The following is a 20,161-nucleotide window of genomic DNA, read 5'->3' as shown; positions in this document are numbered from 1 at the left end:
TCCTCTGTAGAGCTTGGCGAAGCCCTGTAGGAATACCACAAACTCCACCACCACGCCGTCGTGCTGTCAGAGTTCTCCCTCAACTTCTTCCTCACCTCTTGCTGGATCAAGAAGAGGAGACGTCCCCGGGCTGTACGTGTGTTGAACGCGGAGGCGCCGTCCGTTCGGCGCTAGATCGGATCTTCCGCGATTTGAATCGCCGCAAGTACGATTCCATCAACCATGTTCTTGTAACGCTTCCGCTTAGCGATCTTCAAGGGTATGAAGATGCACTCCCTCTCTCTCGTTGCTAGCATCTCCTAGATTGATCTTGGTGACACGTAGGAAATTTTTGAATTATTGCTACGTTCCCCAACAGAATCTCACTGAGTACAACAGACCATTGAGCTAATTAAGTTGTGTTGAGTGTATGTTACATGGTTCGTGGCATTTGTTGAAATTGACCTGGATGCAAAATTCATCCGATTTTTGTGTGGCCATTGTTTTATATATTCCGCTAATCGCGAAAACCGCAGATCTTAGTCCCTCTTGATAGAAAAAGATATCAATTTGTAAACAAAAACTTTGGTTGATACGAGGTGTATATTTTAGATTATTGGAGAGGGCCCTAGCTCCTGCCAGTGTTCTCCTCCCTTCTTATCATCGTCGAACGATGCATGGAACTCAATTGGTAGCAAAACATTTCAAAGATAGCCAAAGGTGTAAGCATGCTCATTCGCTAATGCGGGAACCCTTACCAAGGACGGGCCCACAAGTCATATCACTGATGAGCAGTTGTGCTTGTCACTAGTACTTGGTTACTAGAGATGGGATGGCCGCTCGTCACTAATAATAACGTATCAGTGACAGGTGGGCCCCTTGTTTTTACATACTAGTGGTGTGTGCCATGAAGGTGCTTGCACCCATCACTAGTTGTTGGCCCATGTCCAGCCTAGTGGCCTTCTAAGTGAGATGCTCCCTTATTTTGAGCATTTCACTTGTGATTCATAGGAGGCATGTTCATATTTATATACAATCAGTAATATTATGCACATATGATTCGCATGTCATCCATATGTTATATAACCGCCTGTTGACCCCTACCCGTCATTGGTAAGCGGTACTAGTGACGGCCCACTCATGCCCATCACTGGTAAGATGGTTTCTATAGCCATTTCTGGAATAGCAAGTTCAATAATAAAAAATTTATTGACAATACTGTTGTGTTATATCTACACTAGCCCTCACCGAAAAGAAGTGAGGATTATGCTGCTAGAGAAGAACCCCTCTGTCGTCCGGTGCCAGCCTCTCTCACCTCTTCTCCAGTGTTTTCGTTGCTGTTGAGTGGGCAATGAGCCTTTACTTTTAGTGTAAATTTAGATCTCTAGTATCCCCTTTTAAAGATATTTTTGTTCTTCTCTGACGAGTTCTCCGTCCAGGTATTTTTATACTTGGTTGATTTTATCATATCACCGACTTCCTGGAAACCGACACCCATGGTGAGTTGGCTGCAAACCAATTATTTTTTATTTCATGTAGTAATAAACAACACAACTAATATTGATTGAGAGAAAATAGAGATCTTTGACGGTCTACTTCATTTCTGTTGTCACCGTCGGTGACAATGAATACACGATTTGCAAGGTAAGGCTTTGATGACATGGATGGATGATGATATGTCTTACTCTAGAATTCACCCACCTGTGAATTTGATGATATCATGCTATCCTCACCTCAATTTATTGCCTAAAAAACTAGGGCTCTCATGTGCTTTAGTTACTCTTTTGGTTGGCAATTATAATCAAACCAGAGGATTTTTCTCAAAAAGTACATAGAAGAATTCTAGTGATATGGACAAAACAAAGGGATGTTCTTATAAGCAATAAAATGAATTAGTGTTCCCTTACGAACATTAGATGTGGACAAAACAAAGAGATGTAAAAGGAAGAGTGTTTTGTACCAACTTGGGTAAGATGGCTGCTATAGTTGTTTCTGCAGTAACGAGTGGAATAAAAAATTGAGCGACTGACATTACCATTGTATTATATCTACTCTAGCCCTTGCCAAAAAATGAGGATCATGCTACTAGAGGAGAACCCCTCCGTTGTCCGTTGCCGGTACCTCTCGCCTCTTCTCTAGTGAGCCTTTAATTTTAGTGTAAATTTATGTCTCCAATTTCAATTATTATGTTCTACTCCCTTGTTTAATAATTCTTGTCATGGTTTTAGCTCAAATGTGAACTAAAACCATGGCAAGAGTTATAGAATGGTGGGAGTTGGTTTTTTCTATTCTTCTCTGTTGAGTTCTCCATCCGGGTATTTCTATTCTTGGCTGATTTTATCATACTTCTGATTTCGTGGAAACTGACATCCATGGCGAGTCGTCTGCAAGCGAATTTTCTCTTATATAGTTTCATGCGGTAATGAACAATACAACAAGTTTTGGGAGAAACAAGAGATCTTTGACGCTCAACTTTATTCATAGTGTCACCGTCGCTAACAGTGAATACACGGTTTGCAAGGTAAGGAGTTGACGACATGGATGGATTATGATACATCTTACTCTCACATCCATCCACCCATGGATTTGATGGTATCATGCTACATTTACCTAAATTTATTGTCTAACCAAAAAATGTCTACTCTCACCCTCGCCGAAAAGAAGTGGGGATTATGATACTAGAGGAGAACCCCTTAGTTGTCTGGTGTTGGTCCCTCCTGCCTCTTCTCGAGCATTATCGCTGTCATTTAGTGGGCAAGTGGCCTTTATTTTTAGTTTAATTTTAGATCTCTAATTTCATTCTTTTTACTCTCCCCGATCCATATTAATTTGTTGTACTAAAAGAGCAACCATTAATATGGATAGGAGGAAGCATTGTTTTTTCTATTCTCTCATGTGTTCTCTATCGGGGTATATTTTTATCCTTGGCTAATTATATCACCAGCTTCCTAGAAGCTGACATCCATGGCAAGTTAGTTGCAAACAAATATTCTCTTATATTTTTCTTTTGAATTTTCCGCTTATATATTTTTATGTTGTAATGAACAATACAACCAATATTGGGAGAAAAGAGGGATCTTTGATGGTCCACTTCATTCGTGGTGTCACCATTAGTGAATACACGGTTTGCAAGGTTAGGAGTGGACGAGATGGATGTATGATAATACATCTTACTCTCACTTCCATCCACCCATGGATTTGATGATATCATGATGCGGCCACCTAAATTTATTGTCTAACCAAAAAAGTATCTACTCTAGCCATCACCAAAACAAGTGGGGACTATGCTATATTAGAGGACAACCCCTGCGTCGTCCGGTGCCAGCCCTCTAGCCCCTTCTCCAGCACTGCCGTTGTTTTTAGTTTAAATTTAGGTCTCTAATGTCATTTTAAATATATTTTTGTTCTTCTCTGACGAGTTCTGCATCTTGATATTTTTATCCTTGCTTGACTATATCATATACCACCAACTTCCTAGAAACCAACATCCATGGCGAGAGTTGGTTGAAAACGAATTTTCTTTCACATGTAGTTTTTTTTTTTTTGAATTTTCTCTCTTATATATTTTTATGTTGTAACGAACAATACAACTGATATTGGGAGAAAAGGGAGATCTTTGGCGGTCTACATCATTCCTGGTGTCACTATCGATGACAATGAAAACACGGTTTGCAAGGTAAGAAGTTGACGACATGGATGGATGATGACACATCCTACTCCCGAATCCATCCACCCGCGGATTCGATGATATCATGCTATGGTCACCTCGTTTGCTTCAATCACGCTTTTAGTTGGCAATTGTAATAAAATCAGAGGAATTTTCTAGTGACGTGGACAAAGTAGGGAGAAGTTCCACTGCAAGAAAAAAAAAAGGAGAGAGAATTAGTGTTCACTTACGGACATTAGATGTGGACAAAACAAAGAGAGATGTGAAAGGAAGAGTGTGTGTGCTCCACCTCCACTGATGAGTACTTACAACATATGTAGGCAACATCACCCGCAAAAAAAAAAACATATGTAGGCAACACATTGCATCATCATAATGGCATATAGGGGTGAGAAGAGGGTAATGATTGTGCAAGGCACGAGTGGCCCGTGCGAACCGCAATTATGCTGGCTGCTCAGCAGCTCAATGAGGCTGCCGCCTCCCGCTTTGCGGCCTTCGCCCACCAAAGCGCCCTGCAAACGCACCGTCTTAGTCCACGACGCCATCATTCATCAGATATTGTTAGTGTAGATCCATCAGCCCAAAAATGCTGTACCCAACCGGCGCATTTCACATGCGTGCCCATTTTTTGTGTCTGAACCATTTGCGTAGAGAAACAAAAAAAAAGGAATTCCGTCGCCGGGACTTGAACCCGGGTCTCTCGGGTGAGAGCCGAGTATCCTAACCACCTAGACTACGACGGATCACGTTCAGACTTGTTACAGCCGAGTTAATATTGTTGCCAGTTTTAGTTTCAGTCAAGGTAAGACTATCTAACCACGCCCTTTGAGCCAAGGTTAATACAGCCATATCCATATGTATTCCTTTGTCCAAATAGATAAATTATACTGTATTTACTTGAACAGCGGCAATAGGCAGTGAAATATTATGAATCAACAACTTTTCTCTTCCGAATTACGATGCATATCTCCCAGTTTCATTTATCATGAGAAACCGGTAACATAGGGCGCCCCACTAGTCCCCCCAAAAGGGTTTGGTCAGGACATTAGGGAACCAGAAAGGTTAAAAAGAAACTTTTTTTTGCTGGTGGTTAAAAAGAAACTTTACAGCGCAAAACAGAACAATCTGGCCATAGCCACAGAGCCAGAAAAGAACCATCACTGAAGTTCTAAGCACTGCAACACAGCCCCAAAATAAAGCTAAAACACACCCTAGCACTGTATTCTCAATTTAAATCAACAAAAAAAATTTATCCATAATATTTCTCTAGCATTGTATTTACAACTTACAACAAAACAATATCTTATAAATACATGCAAGGAGATTGATATACACAAAGTCTGGACTAGTCCATCTGCAGAAAAGCATTGTTGATTTAAATAAAATGAAACAGGGCGAAAAGCTTATATTGATCTAAAGAAAACATATCATGCCCTACAGATTGCTTAGCTGCCGATTTCTAAGAAGAGTACAATCTCCAGTGAACGTCACGGTGTTCGGGAAATGAACAACAGTCCCCAGAATAAAATAACAGGAGCAATATAGCTTAAGGACAAATGCCTAAACGTAATCTGCCTCCATAGTTTAGCCCTTGGAATTCTTCAAATATGGGCAGCTGTGTACCACTACCACATCACCATTACGGACGCAAAAAATGATGAAAGACACACAGGCATCAGCCTTAGGCCTTAGCGCAGGCTGCGCAGCACAGGCGAATCCAAGTCTGACAGAAACATGCCTTTGAAAACTTTGCTTGCAATTGGACGATGATGGTGCTCCAGGCATTTCGTGACAAGAATTATATTTCTTGACTCATCTCAAATGCACGCTGTTGTTGGAATAATGGCATCTTAATCCGCCGGAATGGGGCGCACCGGTCTTTCTTCAGGTGAATCAGCTTCCCAGAAAACAGACTGCCTATGATCCAGCTTGCTGGCTGCGAGAGAGAGAGAGATACAGGAGAATTAGAGGCACTGGAGATGACAAATACCAGTTTGGGAAAAAAGGATAAAGCGTAGGGAAACATTTGAATGGTAAATACAGCGATACAGCCATGTATAATGTGAATCAAGTAAACATGTCTTATTGGCAGCAGGGAAGCAAGCCGTTCGGATCCTAATCAGTTGAGTTTTATAGAAGGTCTAGATGAAACAACATAACTGAATTACGAGAGGTAGACAATGGATTAAGATATGTTGTGACAAGTTACTTCTCTATATTTACTTGTAGAGCTAGTATTCAAACATTGAAAGACAGTCTACTCTATCTGAGCAGTTGCTGCTTATATTCAGTCATTTCTGTATTTACTTATATAACTCTAACAGTTTCTACATTCAAAATTCAACTAACCGCTGTTTTTATGTCATGTTCCAGCCCACAATGACTTAGATGACGTGATGCGCTCGCCTCATTTGCAACAAGAATGATTCCGCGAGAACAACTTTTATCCTTCAAGCTTTGAATTAATCCTTGAAGAGATACAAAAACTTGGCCACCTCCATGCTGTGGAATACAAATACTATAATGTAAGGGCCACATCATGTAGACAAGGAAACTAGTCATGTATATATCTGACACAACCAGTATTAAAAATCAGATATATCAAATTAAGAGTGAACTAAAACAATGCCTCTTAACTATGACAACAGTATATGATGTATTACAGTTCACTAAAAAATATTGCTTGATTAGTAGGTCATCCACCATGTTTTCTCACCAGGCTTGCAACATACCTTGATAATGTTCGAAAATTTTGAACAGAAGCTGATTTTGCCGTGGATCAAGAATCCTACTCCATGAAATACCAATTTATTATTTCTTAGGTAAACTGATTGGCCAAATGTTGAAATCTCCACTGTATGCCTTTGTCGAATTAAATACCTAGCAAAAGGGTATATCAAAAGTTGAGCATCAAGAACAAAGTATTTTAACTTAATCCATATGGACAACAGAGCAAATGTTCCTCGCTGAATTTTTAGTTGCTGAAAATAAAGCTAGGATAAACAATATTCAGAATAAACTTTCCATGTGGTGTATGTGAAATATTCAGAATTACAGTATGAACAATTAAGCTAATTAATCGTGTCAGTGTTTAGATAATAACCATTTAAAAAGATAGTTCTTAGGAATCCTATGTTGCTTGAGTTTAAGTTTGGACTAGCAAATAGGCCCGTGCGTTGCCACGGGAGAAAAAGAATCAGATTATGCAAATTATGCCAGAATGAGATATGGACTTTTAAAATGTCACTTCATAAAGTACGTCAAAATCATGTCACGATGAGATATGGACTTTTTTTACCCGATGTGTGATGGACTAAATAAAATAATAAAACAACCTCTCCAGATCTCCTCAAAAAGTTTATGTAAGCGATGGTATGTTTTGTTCGTTATTTACGTATCTATTTCAATGGATCTGTTTGAATTTTTTTGTGATCCTTTTCTAAAATTTCATGGTCATTTTTTCCAATTTCGGAAAGCATGTTAAATACACAAGCATTTTCTAAGAATCATGAACATTATTTTATTTCATGAACATATTTTTCTGAAATCGAGAATTTCTTTATGATATGCAAATATTTTTTAGAAATTGCGAACATTTTGATTTCCCGACCATTTTCTGAATTCATGGAATTTTTATGATTTCTCAAAAAAAAATCAAAACTCACAAGCTTTTAAATTTTTGAAATCCCGAATTAATTGAAAAACGAGAAAACAAAAACAGAAATGAGAAAAAAAGGCAAAAAACGAAATGAAAAACAGGAGTTTCTTTTAAATCATGAACATTTTATGTTTTCCAGAACATTTTTTGAATTCACAAACGTTTTATGTTTCTTAAAAAAAACTCGCAACCTTTTGAATTTTTGGAAATCCCTAATAATTAATTTATAGAAGGAAAACACAAAACAGAAATGAGAAACGAACAAACAAAATGCGAACTGAAAAAACATACGCATGGGCCGGTCCATTAACGCGGGGGCAGGGGGGGAGGGTTCGCAAAAAAGAGAAAAAATGGGGCAGAACCTAGGATCGAACACAAGTCTCCCCGCTGGAGGACCAAGGCATTAGCCACAGGCGCACTACGCTACACCTTCAAGTGTGTTATATGAGGATATCCTTTATAAGAACCAAATCGAACGGGACTTTGAGAAAAACCGAACCGTTTTTTCACTTATGGGTGGCATGGTGGGTAATTTGTGTCAAGTTCGTGGGTAATTCTAATGACGTACGACCAGAAGCACTATTTGCTTTATTATTAGGGGAAGATAATTTAGCCCACCAAATGAAATATCTTTCATTTCTTAGAAGAGCTTGGCATCGGATGACAGATCTCAAAATGCATATACACTTTTAAGGTGTTTAGTAATTTTCCCTCAACTGCTTCAAGAAAGATATGAAAACTGAAGCTTTCATGAACAAAGATGTGATAAAGTTTAAAATTCCATTTTCACAAGATAGGTGTGCTGCAAGGTGTCATTGCTTACTTTCCAGGTGGCAACAGTAAACCAGCTTGAAGAGAATCAAAAAGCCAATTGGAATTCAAAATCCAGGAATCGGTAGCACAACCATATAAGAACTTAGCTGTTGATACCTGTTGCAACAAACACCTATCAGACACAGTGCAATTTGGTACTGTAAAAAAAAAAAGAATGTGTAATTTTAAATGGGAGCCTACAGCCCTACACCAATTTCTCCTACAGGCTACAGCATATACTAAAACTATAAAATGATACATGATGAACGATAGATGGTATCCAGCTATAACAAACCTTTTTAGGGGAAAGAACTACAGGAGGCTTCCACCTCACGAGCTCTGCAAGCTTGCTTTTTTTATCAAATGGACAGGGTGGCACTTTAGAAAGAACACAACCTCCAAATTTCCGTATTACAGACACAATCTCTTTCTCCTTATGACTTTGAAATCCAGTCACCAAGAACTCTAGTCCATGAAATATGGCTTCTTTTTTGCTAGTGCATTCCCTGGGCTCCTGCATGTCAGCAACTCTGCTTTCAGACCCTGCAAAGATACAAGAGTGAGGGTCACCAAAAGTATGTAATGACCGTGCATATATTTACCCACGATATACAGTACATATCTAGCATAAGAGAACATAAACCAGAACTTACAACTGAATCGAGATTTAACCCTTCTGCTCTTGGTTTGTCTAGTACTAAGTTTAGCATTCAACAATTGGGGTCCTTTTCTTTTAAGGCCTCGTTTACCAACACTCAAATATGTTGTGGGTTGAGGCAAAACTTCTGATGGGATATATTGCTCTTTGTTGTGATGCTCGTTATCATCTTGAGCATCAGATGACTTCTTCTGAACCAAAGAAAATTCGTTCAAGCTTCCAGCTTCAGCATTGTTTTCAGTGAACTGATTAGAGGCTCGGATACGCTGTATCTTCTTATTTAAGATTATCGGTGCGCTTCTCTCCTTCTGACAAACTGCCACATTAACATCATTATGAGCCAGACTACCTCCCGAGATGTTTGATATAGGTCCTAGCATGCTAAAAGGCCTGAGGGAACTATGTGTTCTTCGCCTCCATGGATTAGATTCTTGTACCTTATCTAACGGCACAGAAGATGGACCGGCTTCTACATCTAGGTCATTCTTCAGAGATTCCTTGCGATATACTGGTTCACTGTTTTCCTCATTCCTCTGTTTACATTCAGGAGGTTGACTAGTGGATACTTCATTGCAAGATATGCTACACGGAACAAATGAACAGAGAGGATCCTCAGGTGATAAGCTTGAACATACTACTTGATGGCACGACTCTGCACTTTGAACCTCTCCATGGAAACCTTCATTCTTTTGGAGAAAAGATGCTCTTGAAGAGGCAACCATTTCTGTCGATGTCGCTCTAGGTGCAGGAGAGCACTCATTCATGCTATCCATTGACTCAGAAATGAAGCTAGTCCTTATATGCTTCCTTGCACGACCACCAAACTTCGTCTCTTCAACAATTCTTCCAGCTTCCTGGAAATATATTTTACATTGTAATTACATAGATGAAGAGTGCTGAATGAGATAGGCATATGATCCATTAAGTTTGTTATAAAAAAATGTTCATGGGCAACAAATTTACCTTTGTGATATTTTGACCTCTTACTGGATTCCTCAAGTTCTCAGTAAAAGCACGGTTGTTTTGAGTCAACTTCTCGAAAGCAGCTTCCTCATTTCTCGAGCAAGAGATTGCTTTATCTTGAGCTAGTTGCTTTATAGAAACACATCCTGGACTTGATTCTTTTACTAGCGTACCAGCAGAACTATTCTCTGCCAAAGAATCAGGTACATGGTCACTGGTATAAGCATCTTGGCTGTGCCATTCTTTATTTTGCTCCTCGGAAGAACAAATGTCTACATCATGTGGGGCACAACTAGGCTGAGAGATGCTCTGTTTCAAGTTAGTTGTGTTGTGGCCTTGAGATGAACAAGCAGTTTGAACAGTACACAGGCCAACATCTTCAAATACATCAAGCATTTCGATCTCATCCAATTCTGCAAGCCAATCGCTCTCATCCCGATCATTTTGAAAGGATCCACTATCATGTTCTGTTTCCTCAAGAAAACACTGTTTCCGAGCTTCCTTTACACGCAGAGCAGCTTCGAGGGCAGCTGCAGTCAACTTATCAGGCTGGCAATCATCAAGTATCATTTCTGCAATAACCATAGCCTCAGAAGCAGCAATAGATAGCTCAACCGCATCATTAGCATCTGCCTTACGGAGCTTCTGAACATCAACTTTTCCACCAGATGGTTGATGTTTTCTTGCACCAAGTGGTTTAGTGACATCCTTGCTAGCCACTCTACGGACTCCTTGTTGTGTATCATCCTTAAGGCCTTTAGCCTCTTGCACAGCTTTGATCTCTTGTGCTTGACCATCAACATAAGAGTCCTTTAATGGTCCTTTGCATGTACCAGAATTCAGAATCTGTGGGCTAACATTGGCTTGAACTGAGGAGATATCCTTGCTAGCCACTCTACCAACTTCTAGTTGCTTATTATCCTTAATGCTTTTAGCCTCTTGTACAGCTTTGATCTCTTGTACTTGACCATCAACATAAGAGCCCTTGAACGGTCCTTTGCATGCACCAGAGTTTAGAATCTGAGGGCTAACATTGGCTTGAACTGAGGAGAGTTGTGCTGCACTTTCTGAAGAAAGGTGCAGAGAGAAAGGCAGCACCTGGAGGGGGGAAATTCAACCCATGTTATAACAGCACACGACAAGAAGATTATGTTTGTGCAGCAGAGGAAGAGCCAATTATTTTGGCTGTTACAAGCCTATGTTTGCTACTATACTAACTTGTTCACTCGTAAAATGAAAACACATGCACAATGTTCAGAACCCCATTATTCATAAGCACATATGAAAAATACACGGTAGGCAAGATGAAAATGGCATACTGAGGGCCTCTTTGATTCAAAGGATTTTCATAGGATTTTTGAAGGATTAGAATCCTTAGGAATTTTTCCTGCGTTGATCGTTTGATTCGCAGGATTGAATCCCATAGGATTTTTTCCTCATGTCAACTACAATTCATAGGAATTCTAGCATCCACTCCAACCTCTTGGAAGAAATCCTTTGTTTTTCCTGTGATACAATCAAACAAACTCAAATCCTATAGGAATCCAATGGGCACGTCATTTCAATCCTACATTACATTTTTCCTACTCCTGTGTTTTTGCAATCTGCTAATCAAAGAGGCCCTGAACCTACAATTTTATTCTTTCCCCATTCAATGGAAGATTACGGACAGAACAAAAGTAAGTACGCTGTACAAGTGTGCATCCCTGGAACAAATAATGTAACTCGGGGCAAAGAAGAAATCGACAGATCCATAACTGTTATGCAGGATTGAATCATTAAAGGCTACAGCTACAGGTACATGTACTACCATCTCCTGAATTATTTGATCAAACAGAATGACAACACCCTAAGTTGTGACCAAACTTCAGTGATTAGCATCAAGAATCTTAGCCTACCTCTCTGCCTGTTGGAGTATTTTCAGCAGGTGTATCCTCGTCTCCCGACAGATGCAGACGGAACCGGCTGTAACCATCAGCACTTACGGCGGCATTCCGACAACTCCGTTGCTCTTGTGCAGGGTCCACAATGCACACACAGTCCTGCAGTTCAGTGAAGAGAACACACTACACCAGATGAGAACAGACAGTGCACCGAGAAACGTATATAGATAAACATGCACAATCACACCAAATGCATTCAGATCCAATTCAATCGTATGCCATTTCATGCCAATGACCAATCACCAGTTTTGAGTTATTGTCGATAAGGTGGGATAGTTGGCAAAAAGGATTCGAACCGGGGATTTCCCCCTTTCTGTAACATGCTCAAAGGAAATAGCAAGGCGCTTGCAAGTGTTGGGTAATCAGAGAATAAGAAACTCAGAGCGTACAAGGTTAGCACCAATCGACGCGCAAATCAGGCGAGAAAAGCACCTCACAAGGCGGCGACGACACGCCGGGGCTGTCTCTTCGGTGCTCGCCGGCCGTCGGCTGCCGATGCGGCTGAAGCCATTGCGGGAGCCACGCGTCATCCTGAAGAACTCGAAGAAGCCCGAAAGGGCGTCAGAAGAGGGCGCGTCCCAAACAGTTCACATCTCCCCCCCCCCGCCCAACCGAGAGAGAGAGAGAGAGAGAGAGAGAGAGAGAGAGAGAGAGAGAGAGAGAGAGAGAGAGAGAGAGAGAGAGAGAGACCTCAGAGAAGCGCGGCGAGTGGTAGGCGCAGGTCGACATGGCGGCCCGGCAGTCGCCGGCTGCGGCTGGGTGGCGCCGCCACGAGAGGAGAGGAGTGGAGGGAGGGGCGGGGGGTCTTCTGGTTTACTTTCTGTACTAAATCTGGCTTGCTTGATAAGCCTCTCTCTCCTCCGTCTCCCGCCACCGCCCACCGCAGCGGTTCGCGCCATAAAAATGACAGCATTTTTTTTAGGCAAATAAAAATGACAGCAAGGTCTCCCCCTTTCTCCCCGCTGTACCGTCTGACAGGTGGGCCCGGCCTGGTGCCGCCGAGGCATGGGCCTGGGCCGCAATTTTCTGCTGGATCTATTTTCAGGGTGCCTTTTGTAGGAAATTTGTTACTGTTATCAACCACGCTCTGCCAAAGGTAACAATTTCCTTCCCACACTTATTTTTGCATTTAAAAAGGAAATATTATTTCGTGATACTCAACAGCATCAATTTTTTTCGGGTAAACACATCATAACCACGCTGTCACCAGTGGTAATTTTCTTCGCATAATTTTAGAAAGAAATATCAGTTCATGTGCTTTACAAAAATGAAGGAATGTTATTTAGTGACACCCAACAGCAGCGCATTTCTGCCTCGAAAATTAACAGCAGTAGATTTACAGGGCCAATTATCGGAGAGCCAGTGGGAGAATTCCGACATTTACACTAAGTTATGCTCGGATTTTAGCCCTGCTGGTGCTGGTAAAAGAGAAAGAAAGAAGACAAGAAAACCTACACCAAAATTGGGTCATAAGAGCTGAAACGCACGCCCCAAAAAAAAGTTACAGAAAGGACTAAGGACAGCTGCACAAATTACTGCACGAACGACTTGTATCACCAGAAGGTACAAACAACAATTGGGCGGGGGCGATCGATGCTCCGAGATCGCTCTCTAGCTCTTCAAGTCCGCCAGCGCGGTCTTAGTGGCAGCGGAAATCACGGCGTCCGAAGCATTTGGCAGGTAGTAGTATTTCCCTGGCACAGCAAGGAAAGAAGCTGTGTTCATGGAAGGTTATGCAGATAACTAATTTACGGTATGTCGGTGCTTATAGTTAGTGATGAAGATGGCAGGTGTATCTTTTTAAGTGGCGACAAGGTTCCTCGGACTCCACTCATATTACCTTATACCATGAAAATGCGTTAAAAAAATCAAAACAAGAACAGGCATGGTTTCCTACAGGTTTCAGATCGAGTAGTGTAATTATTCTGATGTAGTGTTGAGAATACCTTGGGCAACCCTTGCAATTTCCTTGGCGAATCCCGTAGATACAAACTTGTTCTCGGTATCGATGACGAGAAGCGACATTCCTGCCTTGAATATTTTTGCAGACACATCAAGTATCTCATCCTTGCAAAGAGGAAACAAATTCTTCAGTGCCTTTTGAACACAGCAGGAAACTTCAAAATGATGGCCCAAGGATACATTGTTTGGTGTTAGGATAAGAGTGGTACCTTCAATTCTTGAGTAGATGGTCTTGGTGCGTCTGAAGCAGCGGCAGCTTCTGGGTCATTGGATTTCTTCAGTGATACATTAGCTCTTCCATCGGTGATTGCAACGATCATGATACGCCCAACGTCGCCACTCTTTTCAGCGTTCAATCCCACTCTGACAGCCTTGAAGTAGAATCCACAATGTTATCCAGATTATAATGTCCTGGCATTACAGAAGAATTCAACGCAGTTCTTGGTTCTTACTGTACTCAGGCCATGAGCTAAAGGAGAACCGCCACCGCATGGTAGCTTTTCAAGACGTTTGCGAGCCATTGCAATGGATCTTGATGGTGGAAGTAGAACTTCAGCATAGTCTCCACGGAAGGGAATAATTGCAACCTGAGGGATGCCAAAATGGAAGCTAAAGTTAGTGCACAAACTGTCCATATAACGATGATTACCTGGAGGGGAAGCACAAATGGAGGTGTCTTACAAGGTACGCAGCAAGTAACAAATGCTAATCACTAAAAAAAGATGGCAAATTCTAATGCTAAATTTTCACATTTCAGTAGTACCTGATCTCTGCTTGTGTAACTTTCTGCAAGCAACTTCAATGCTGCACCTTTGGCATTCTGCATGCGGTTCAGAGCCATGCTGCCACTAGCGTCCACAACAAATATGACCTGTCATGAGAATAAGTCCAAACAGAGTTGTGAAGTCTCGTGGTAAGATAAATCTGCTTTGCCACATACATAAAACATGACTGGCCTAATATACATATTCCCATGAAATTGCACAAGCAAATGTGGAGAGAGAGAGCGAGAGAGAGACAGACCAGAGCACCGGCTTTTCGAGCCATTCTCTTGGCTCTCATGTCAGTCTTTTCAACAAAAACTTTTCTTGTCTTGTCAAGACTTTTCTCTCTCCGCAGTTTTTGGTATGGTGCAGCTGCTCGAAGTGTCGCGTCAACAGCTAATCTCCTGACTGGACCCTACAACAGAATGAACTGTTTAGATGAACCAATTTGGTGAGAAAGGGTACCAAGCATAGGAGTGATATTACAAAGGAAGGTGTCTGCTATATCAGTAAAATTAATGGAAAAGACCGGGAGGCATCAGAGGAATTCAAAATGCAATAAAACAGACCTAGATAAGGAGAAGTGCCAAAGCATTATTTGCATAAAGAAACAAACACGAGAATGGATTCAGGAATGTTTGAACAATCAAGTGTTTAGAGTTGCAGTGTTGACGAGGTAAAACTTGAGACCTTTGGAAGCATAGGCTTAATGTATCGGCCCCTGTCTTCTGAGAATATGACATTTTTTGCTCGCCCAGCCTTTCCTTTTTTTCTTTGTGCTTGCTGAGCAAAGAAAAGGAGCTTATCATCTACTAGTCCACCTTCAGCATCAAAAATAAACTCCTCGGGTATCTGGTCATCTTGTTTTTCGTTTTCTTCGTCATCATCCTGTCAGAAAACAACAACTAATGAGCTCTAAGAAACAAATGAATAGGCATCAAGTACGGGTTGCTCAATCATAAAATTCAACCTCCTTTTCCTCCTCATCCTTCTCATCATCTTCCTCCTTCTCATCTTGATCTTCTGCATTATCTTGATTTTGTGGAGGTGGTGGAGGTGGAGGTGGAGGCGGTTGGTTTTGCTGCTCTTGTGGGTTATCAGATATGATAGAACGAGGTAAAATAACTAGCTCTACCTGCAAGAAGATGCCATGTGTGTCAAATATTAAGTAGAACACACTTCAATTTTTTTGACACAGGTGCAAACAGAAATAGCATAGCAAAAGAAAGAAAAAAAATGAGTTATGCCAGCACTAAAATTTCCATGCTACTTTATATTTTATTCTTAACAACCAGACACAGTAAACTTCATTTGGAACAGTCAAGTTAAGAGATGGAAGAAACAGTCAACTGAAATTCCATGGGGTTTGTTGCTTCATTACTTAATGAAGAATCCGCAAGCATAAAAATACTTAACAGCTTTCTTAAGGTCCTCCGCGAAAACTTTTTCACGTCCTTCCATGGCAGCAAGACATTTTGCCACTCGAGCAGCATACAACTCAGCCCGGTGCCCCTGCAACAAATTTCAAGACTCAGAAATTAATATATAAATATGAAAACACATTCATTTTAACTTTCCAACTCAGCATTAACCACAATAAATAAGCATAACTGTCTCAACAAGCAATATGTTGGTGTGATGGACGCCAAACAGGTATAGCTGTGTAAGTGTGTAGCATCTAGATTAGGCCATTAGGGATGACAACGGTGCGGAATCTTTCCGCCAGTTCCACAGAAAAAATGGAAACGTAGAGAAAATATGGAAACAGAAACGGAAACAAACATGGAATGACGTTTCCTTGAGGAACACGTGCGGAAATGAAATTTTCGTATCCAAAGGCGCTGAATTTTCCGTTTACATTTTTCATATATGTAGCCCATTCCAACAGGCAAAAGCCCATATACCTTTGGCCTGGCCCAACCCAACCCTAATCTTAACACACCTAAACTTAATCTCCCAATCATTTCCCTAGTCACTGCCTCATTGGGTCATACGCAGCTGCCTGCCCTCGATCCTCCACCGATGACGGCCCTCATCCCCCCCCCCCCCCCCCCCCCCCCCCCCCCCCCCCCCCCCCCCCAGCGCCCCCCCCCCCCCCCCCCCCCCCCCCCCGAGCGGGAACCATGGTATATATTCAGTCATATTAGTAATTGAACAAGTTTGCTCATTTGCTTGTGTTTTTCTGCATGATTCAAGGGGTCTCTTAGTTTTTTTTTTTCTTTCACATCGAAGGTGTCTCCAAGTTCCAGCAAGCATTCACTTTCATATCCATGTCCGCACCGTATTCGCTCTGTATTCGTTTCCAGCAATATGTATTTCCATATTTGTTTATAGGCTTCCTGTATTCGCCCCACCCCCTCCCTCCCCCCCAAAAAACGAAGGAGTAGAACTAGAATGACATCACTGGTTATGACATATAACCAGTTGACTACACGAGGTTATAACATACCAAATGAGCATAATGAAATAGCCCAGGTGGCATGTTGCAACTGAAGGTAACAACAGGAAATGGGGTCGACTTTACTAAGACAAGGTAAAAATACAATCAGTAACCTTGGCTTTATTGCCAAAAGCTCAAATAGTTTGGAACACTTGAAAATGGGTTGATTAGTCGATCCAGTTACATTTGTTGTACATATATAGAGAAAAGATTCGCCGAAGACCTTGAATAATGGTGTCAAATGTCAAACAAAAGAAGGTATGCATATTTCCAATGATATGATACATACTAGAGTAGCCAATGATGGCTACATATGTTGACTGTTATCTGCAGCTGGTAGTACTGCGCATAATACAAAACAACATTGATTCTACAAACAGTTGGCTCAATGCCTCAAAGTAAGCTCATTGGCTGGAAGAACATCAAGCTTCAACTAGTCAACTAACCTGACAACCACCACGTATAGCTTCCATGACAAGATATTTGAGCTGTTCTGTGCTGATAGCAACATCCTTCAGATATTCTCTTGCCAAAATTATCTGAGTGACCATGTATTATCATTGTGAGACAAGCAGTACATAACACAGATTTTAACTCAAATACTGCCTTGCACTACATATACGCTGTTTTTTACCTTTTTAATCTAGACTTGAGATTTTGCATACTTCAAAACAAATGATAAAAGTTGTAAATAGTGGAAGTCATGTGGTCAATATATGTGCGCATGTCTAATATAAGCACAATTTGTGGGTCCTGTCTATATATGCCAACTGGACGAGTGACATGCATCCTTTGTGTTTCTTGTCTAATATATGCCTACCTTGTTTACTCGACAATATGCGGTTAAAAGAGAGATATGTCCCTTGATTTCACAACTGAAGACAATATTGTCTCATGCGTCAACACATCTTACAATGGTAATTTTATAAAATTCATTATTTCAGACAAACTAAATTGATCTATATGAAATGAAGGAATATATATTAAGTCCAAGTTTAACTAATAGTACATCCACTATAAACGCAAGAGTCCATGCTTTTTAAGTCCAAGCATGTGTTGCGCATGTGCCAGACGTAATTTCTTGCTTCCACGTGACCACTGGTTTCTCCTTTGTAATCACGAGTCTTTGATAGCTATATAATTGTGGACCCCAGACATTTTGTAACTGAGTGATTTAACATATACAATGCTCTTGGAAGGTCTTTTCTACGCAATAAAAAACAAAACTAAATGGAGTTTGCACCCTACTCTGATTTGATAAAACAGGTTGCAAGCTTTGTTAGTTAATGATCTCAGTAACTCGGTTATTCAGTAGTACCTGAGTTTTTGCAACCTCAGTTTCCTCTTCCACCATCTTAAAAACATCTTTGCTACACTCCTGAAATTGGGTTGCAATATTGACGGCTGCCACGCGGTCATCAAAACTCAATGGAAGGTCAGCACTGCGAAATGAAACATTATGATAATGAACAAACCATGAATTTGGTAATAAAAGTAAATAAGCAAGCAATCTTTCAATTCAAGTCTAAAGTACCTTAAATTAATTGCAATACGATCAAGTAAGTGTTCACGTACGGATCCTTCCTCCGGGTTGTACGTAGCAATTAGAAGTGGTTTGCATGGATGACGGAAGCTAATTCCCTCTCTTTCCACAATATTAACTCCTTCAGTCAAGACATTCAGAAGCAGATTGCTTATGCCGTCGTCCAATAGATTTATCTCATCCACATAAAGGACACCTCTGTGAGCTTCAGCAAGAAGACCAGGTTGAAACACAGTAGTCCCTGATCTCACTGATTGTTCAACATCAACAGACCCAATGAGCCTGTCCTCTGTTACACCAAGTGGAATCTGTCATAGGAAACCTGCGGCATTATTAAACTAACAACGATCCGGGAAGATACTATGACACCAAATTGGTGTGCTTTACCTGCACAAAAGGTGCTTTGACAATCTCAGATTTGACATTACCATCAGCATCATACTGCACTTGGTCAGCCAAATGGTCCTCCCATCTACCATAAGAGGAGCTTAATCAAGTAAGCTGATGAAACGTTTAAGAAACAAGAAGAAGCTGAACATCAGATGACGAAATGATCAAAGCGTTTTCAGATATGGCATTGTGAAGACATTACTCTTCTGGAATGTTGGGGTCAGCGTTTGCGATTGAGCCAACGACCACTTCGATTGGCGGAAGCATAGCGTGCAAGCCGCGGGCCATCACCGTCTTTGCCGTCCCGCGCTTCCCGGAGATGGCAATGCCTCCAACCTCGCGGTCAATCGCGCCAAGCAGCAGAGAAGTTTTAATTGCATCCTGGACGACCACATGAAATTCACAAGTTACAACAAAGTTGGGTTCACACAGCAATGCAGGAAACCATGGGAGAAAACTACAGCTTGCAAGTGAATGATTGACTACCATATTTTCGAGCTCCAGAAAGCCTTGCTGAGATTAAATCGTAAAAAGTTGCATGCCATTTTCAGCGAACGCCTCTAAATCATGTAAATTTTGTGCGTGTTGGCTGTTGCCACTTCTACATTGTGGTTGAAATGGCACAAGTTCTCGATTAGAACGGCCTAATGCGCATAACCAGCTCGGGGAAATGCTGCGACCAATCCCGCCGCCCAATCAGTCAATCAGCAGCACCCAGGGCAGCACGAATTGGCCGAAAGAAATCTCCTCACCTGCCCAACGACGGCGGCCAGCGGGAAGTACTCCCGTCCGTACTGCTGCTGCCCCGACGGCGCGGGGCTCGCGGGCGCGGGAACGGCGCCGTTGGTGGAGTCGAGGACCTCGGAGGCCGAGGCGACGGCCGCGAGGCGTGGAGGAGCCTCTCGCCGCCGCAGGGCGCGGGGGGCGAGGGATACCGCGGTGGCGGGAGACGAGGGGAGGCGGCGGGGCGGGAGGTGCGGGAGGGAGGCGGAGAGGGCGGTGGCCATGGCAGCCATGGGGACTGGGGAGTGTCCTCTGTGGGCGTGGGAGCGCTTATCGTTTCTTATCTGGTTTCCCGGGGATCCGCATCGCACGCATCTCGGCCGCGTGGTTCTCGCTCCGGGATCCACGGCCGTCCGATCGGAAACGGCAGGATGTAATAGTCTTTTTTTTTTTTGAGGGTGAAACCGGGAGCTCTTTATTCAACATCAACTCCTCCAGCAAAATCTCAGCAAAATCTGCTGAGAGGCTAGTTACAAGAAAACTTGGTGTGGTATCAAGCCAACACTCTGTAACATCTAAAGTGCTTGCTTGCTTCGCACAGAGATGGGCAGGGACGTTGGCTGCCCTATCGACATGCTAAACTACAAAAGACTTAAAC

General features: G+C 41.9%; 2 protein-coding genes and 1 non-coding gene across 3 annotated transcripts; all 3 read right to left on the bottom strand.

Annotated features, from left to right (window-relative positions):
- Window positions 1-4,316: 4,316 nt before the first annotated feature.
- On the bottom strand, window positions 4,317-4,389 carry TRNAE-CUC. The gene has a single exon. It is a non-coding gene; the product is annotated as a tRNA-Glu (tRNA).
- A 492-nt stretch (window positions 4,390-4,881) lies between these two features.
- Window positions 4,882-12,550, bottom strand: LOC125511290. Its single transcript, XM_048676620.1, has 10 exons — window positions 12,372-12,550; window positions 12,114-12,212; window positions 11,637-11,780; window positions 9,739-10,836; window positions 8,771-9,629; window positions 8,413-8,660; window positions 8,128-8,234; window positions 6,379-6,526; window positions 5,996-6,148; window positions 4,882-5,582 (listed from the first exon to the last, which is right to left on the bottom strand). The coding sequence occupies exons 1-10, from the start codon at window positions 12,408-12,410 to the stop codon at window positions 5,445-5,447; spliced, it is 3,033 nt and encodes a 1,010-aa protein (XP_048532577.1). The 5' UTR covers window positions 12,411-12,550; the 3' UTR covers window positions 4,882-5,444.
- A 389-nt stretch (window positions 12,551-12,939) lies between these two features.
- Window positions 12,940-19,834, bottom strand: LOC125511291 (magnesium-chelatase subunit ChlD, chloroplastic). Its single transcript, XM_048676621.1, has 15 exons — window positions 19,533-19,834; window positions 18,983-19,161; window positions 18,778-18,862; window positions 18,382-18,698; window positions 18,166-18,289; window positions 17,294-17,386; window positions 15,824-15,919; window positions 15,378-15,542; window positions 15,098-15,295; window positions 14,667-14,822; window positions 14,407-14,514; window positions 14,096-14,230; window positions 13,853-14,014; window positions 13,628-13,748; window positions 12,940-13,375 (listed from the first exon to the last, which is right to left on the bottom strand). Exons 1-15 carry the CDS (start codon window positions 19,794-19,796, stop codon window positions 13,293-13,295), a joined length of 2,286 nt encoding a protein of 761 aa, XP_048532578.1. The 5' UTR covers window positions 19,797-19,834; the 3' UTR covers window positions 12,940-13,292.
- Window positions 19,835-20,161: the final 327 nt, after the last annotated feature.

Source organism: Triticum urartu, chromosome 5, assembly GCF_003073215.2.
Source record: "Triticum urartu cultivar G1812 chromosome 5, Tu2.1, whole genome shotgun sequence".
NCBI lineage: Eukaryota > Viridiplantae > Streptophyta > Magnoliopsida > Poales > Poaceae > Triticum > Triticum urartu.
This window is presented reverse-complemented; position numbering and strand designations above follow the sequence as displayed.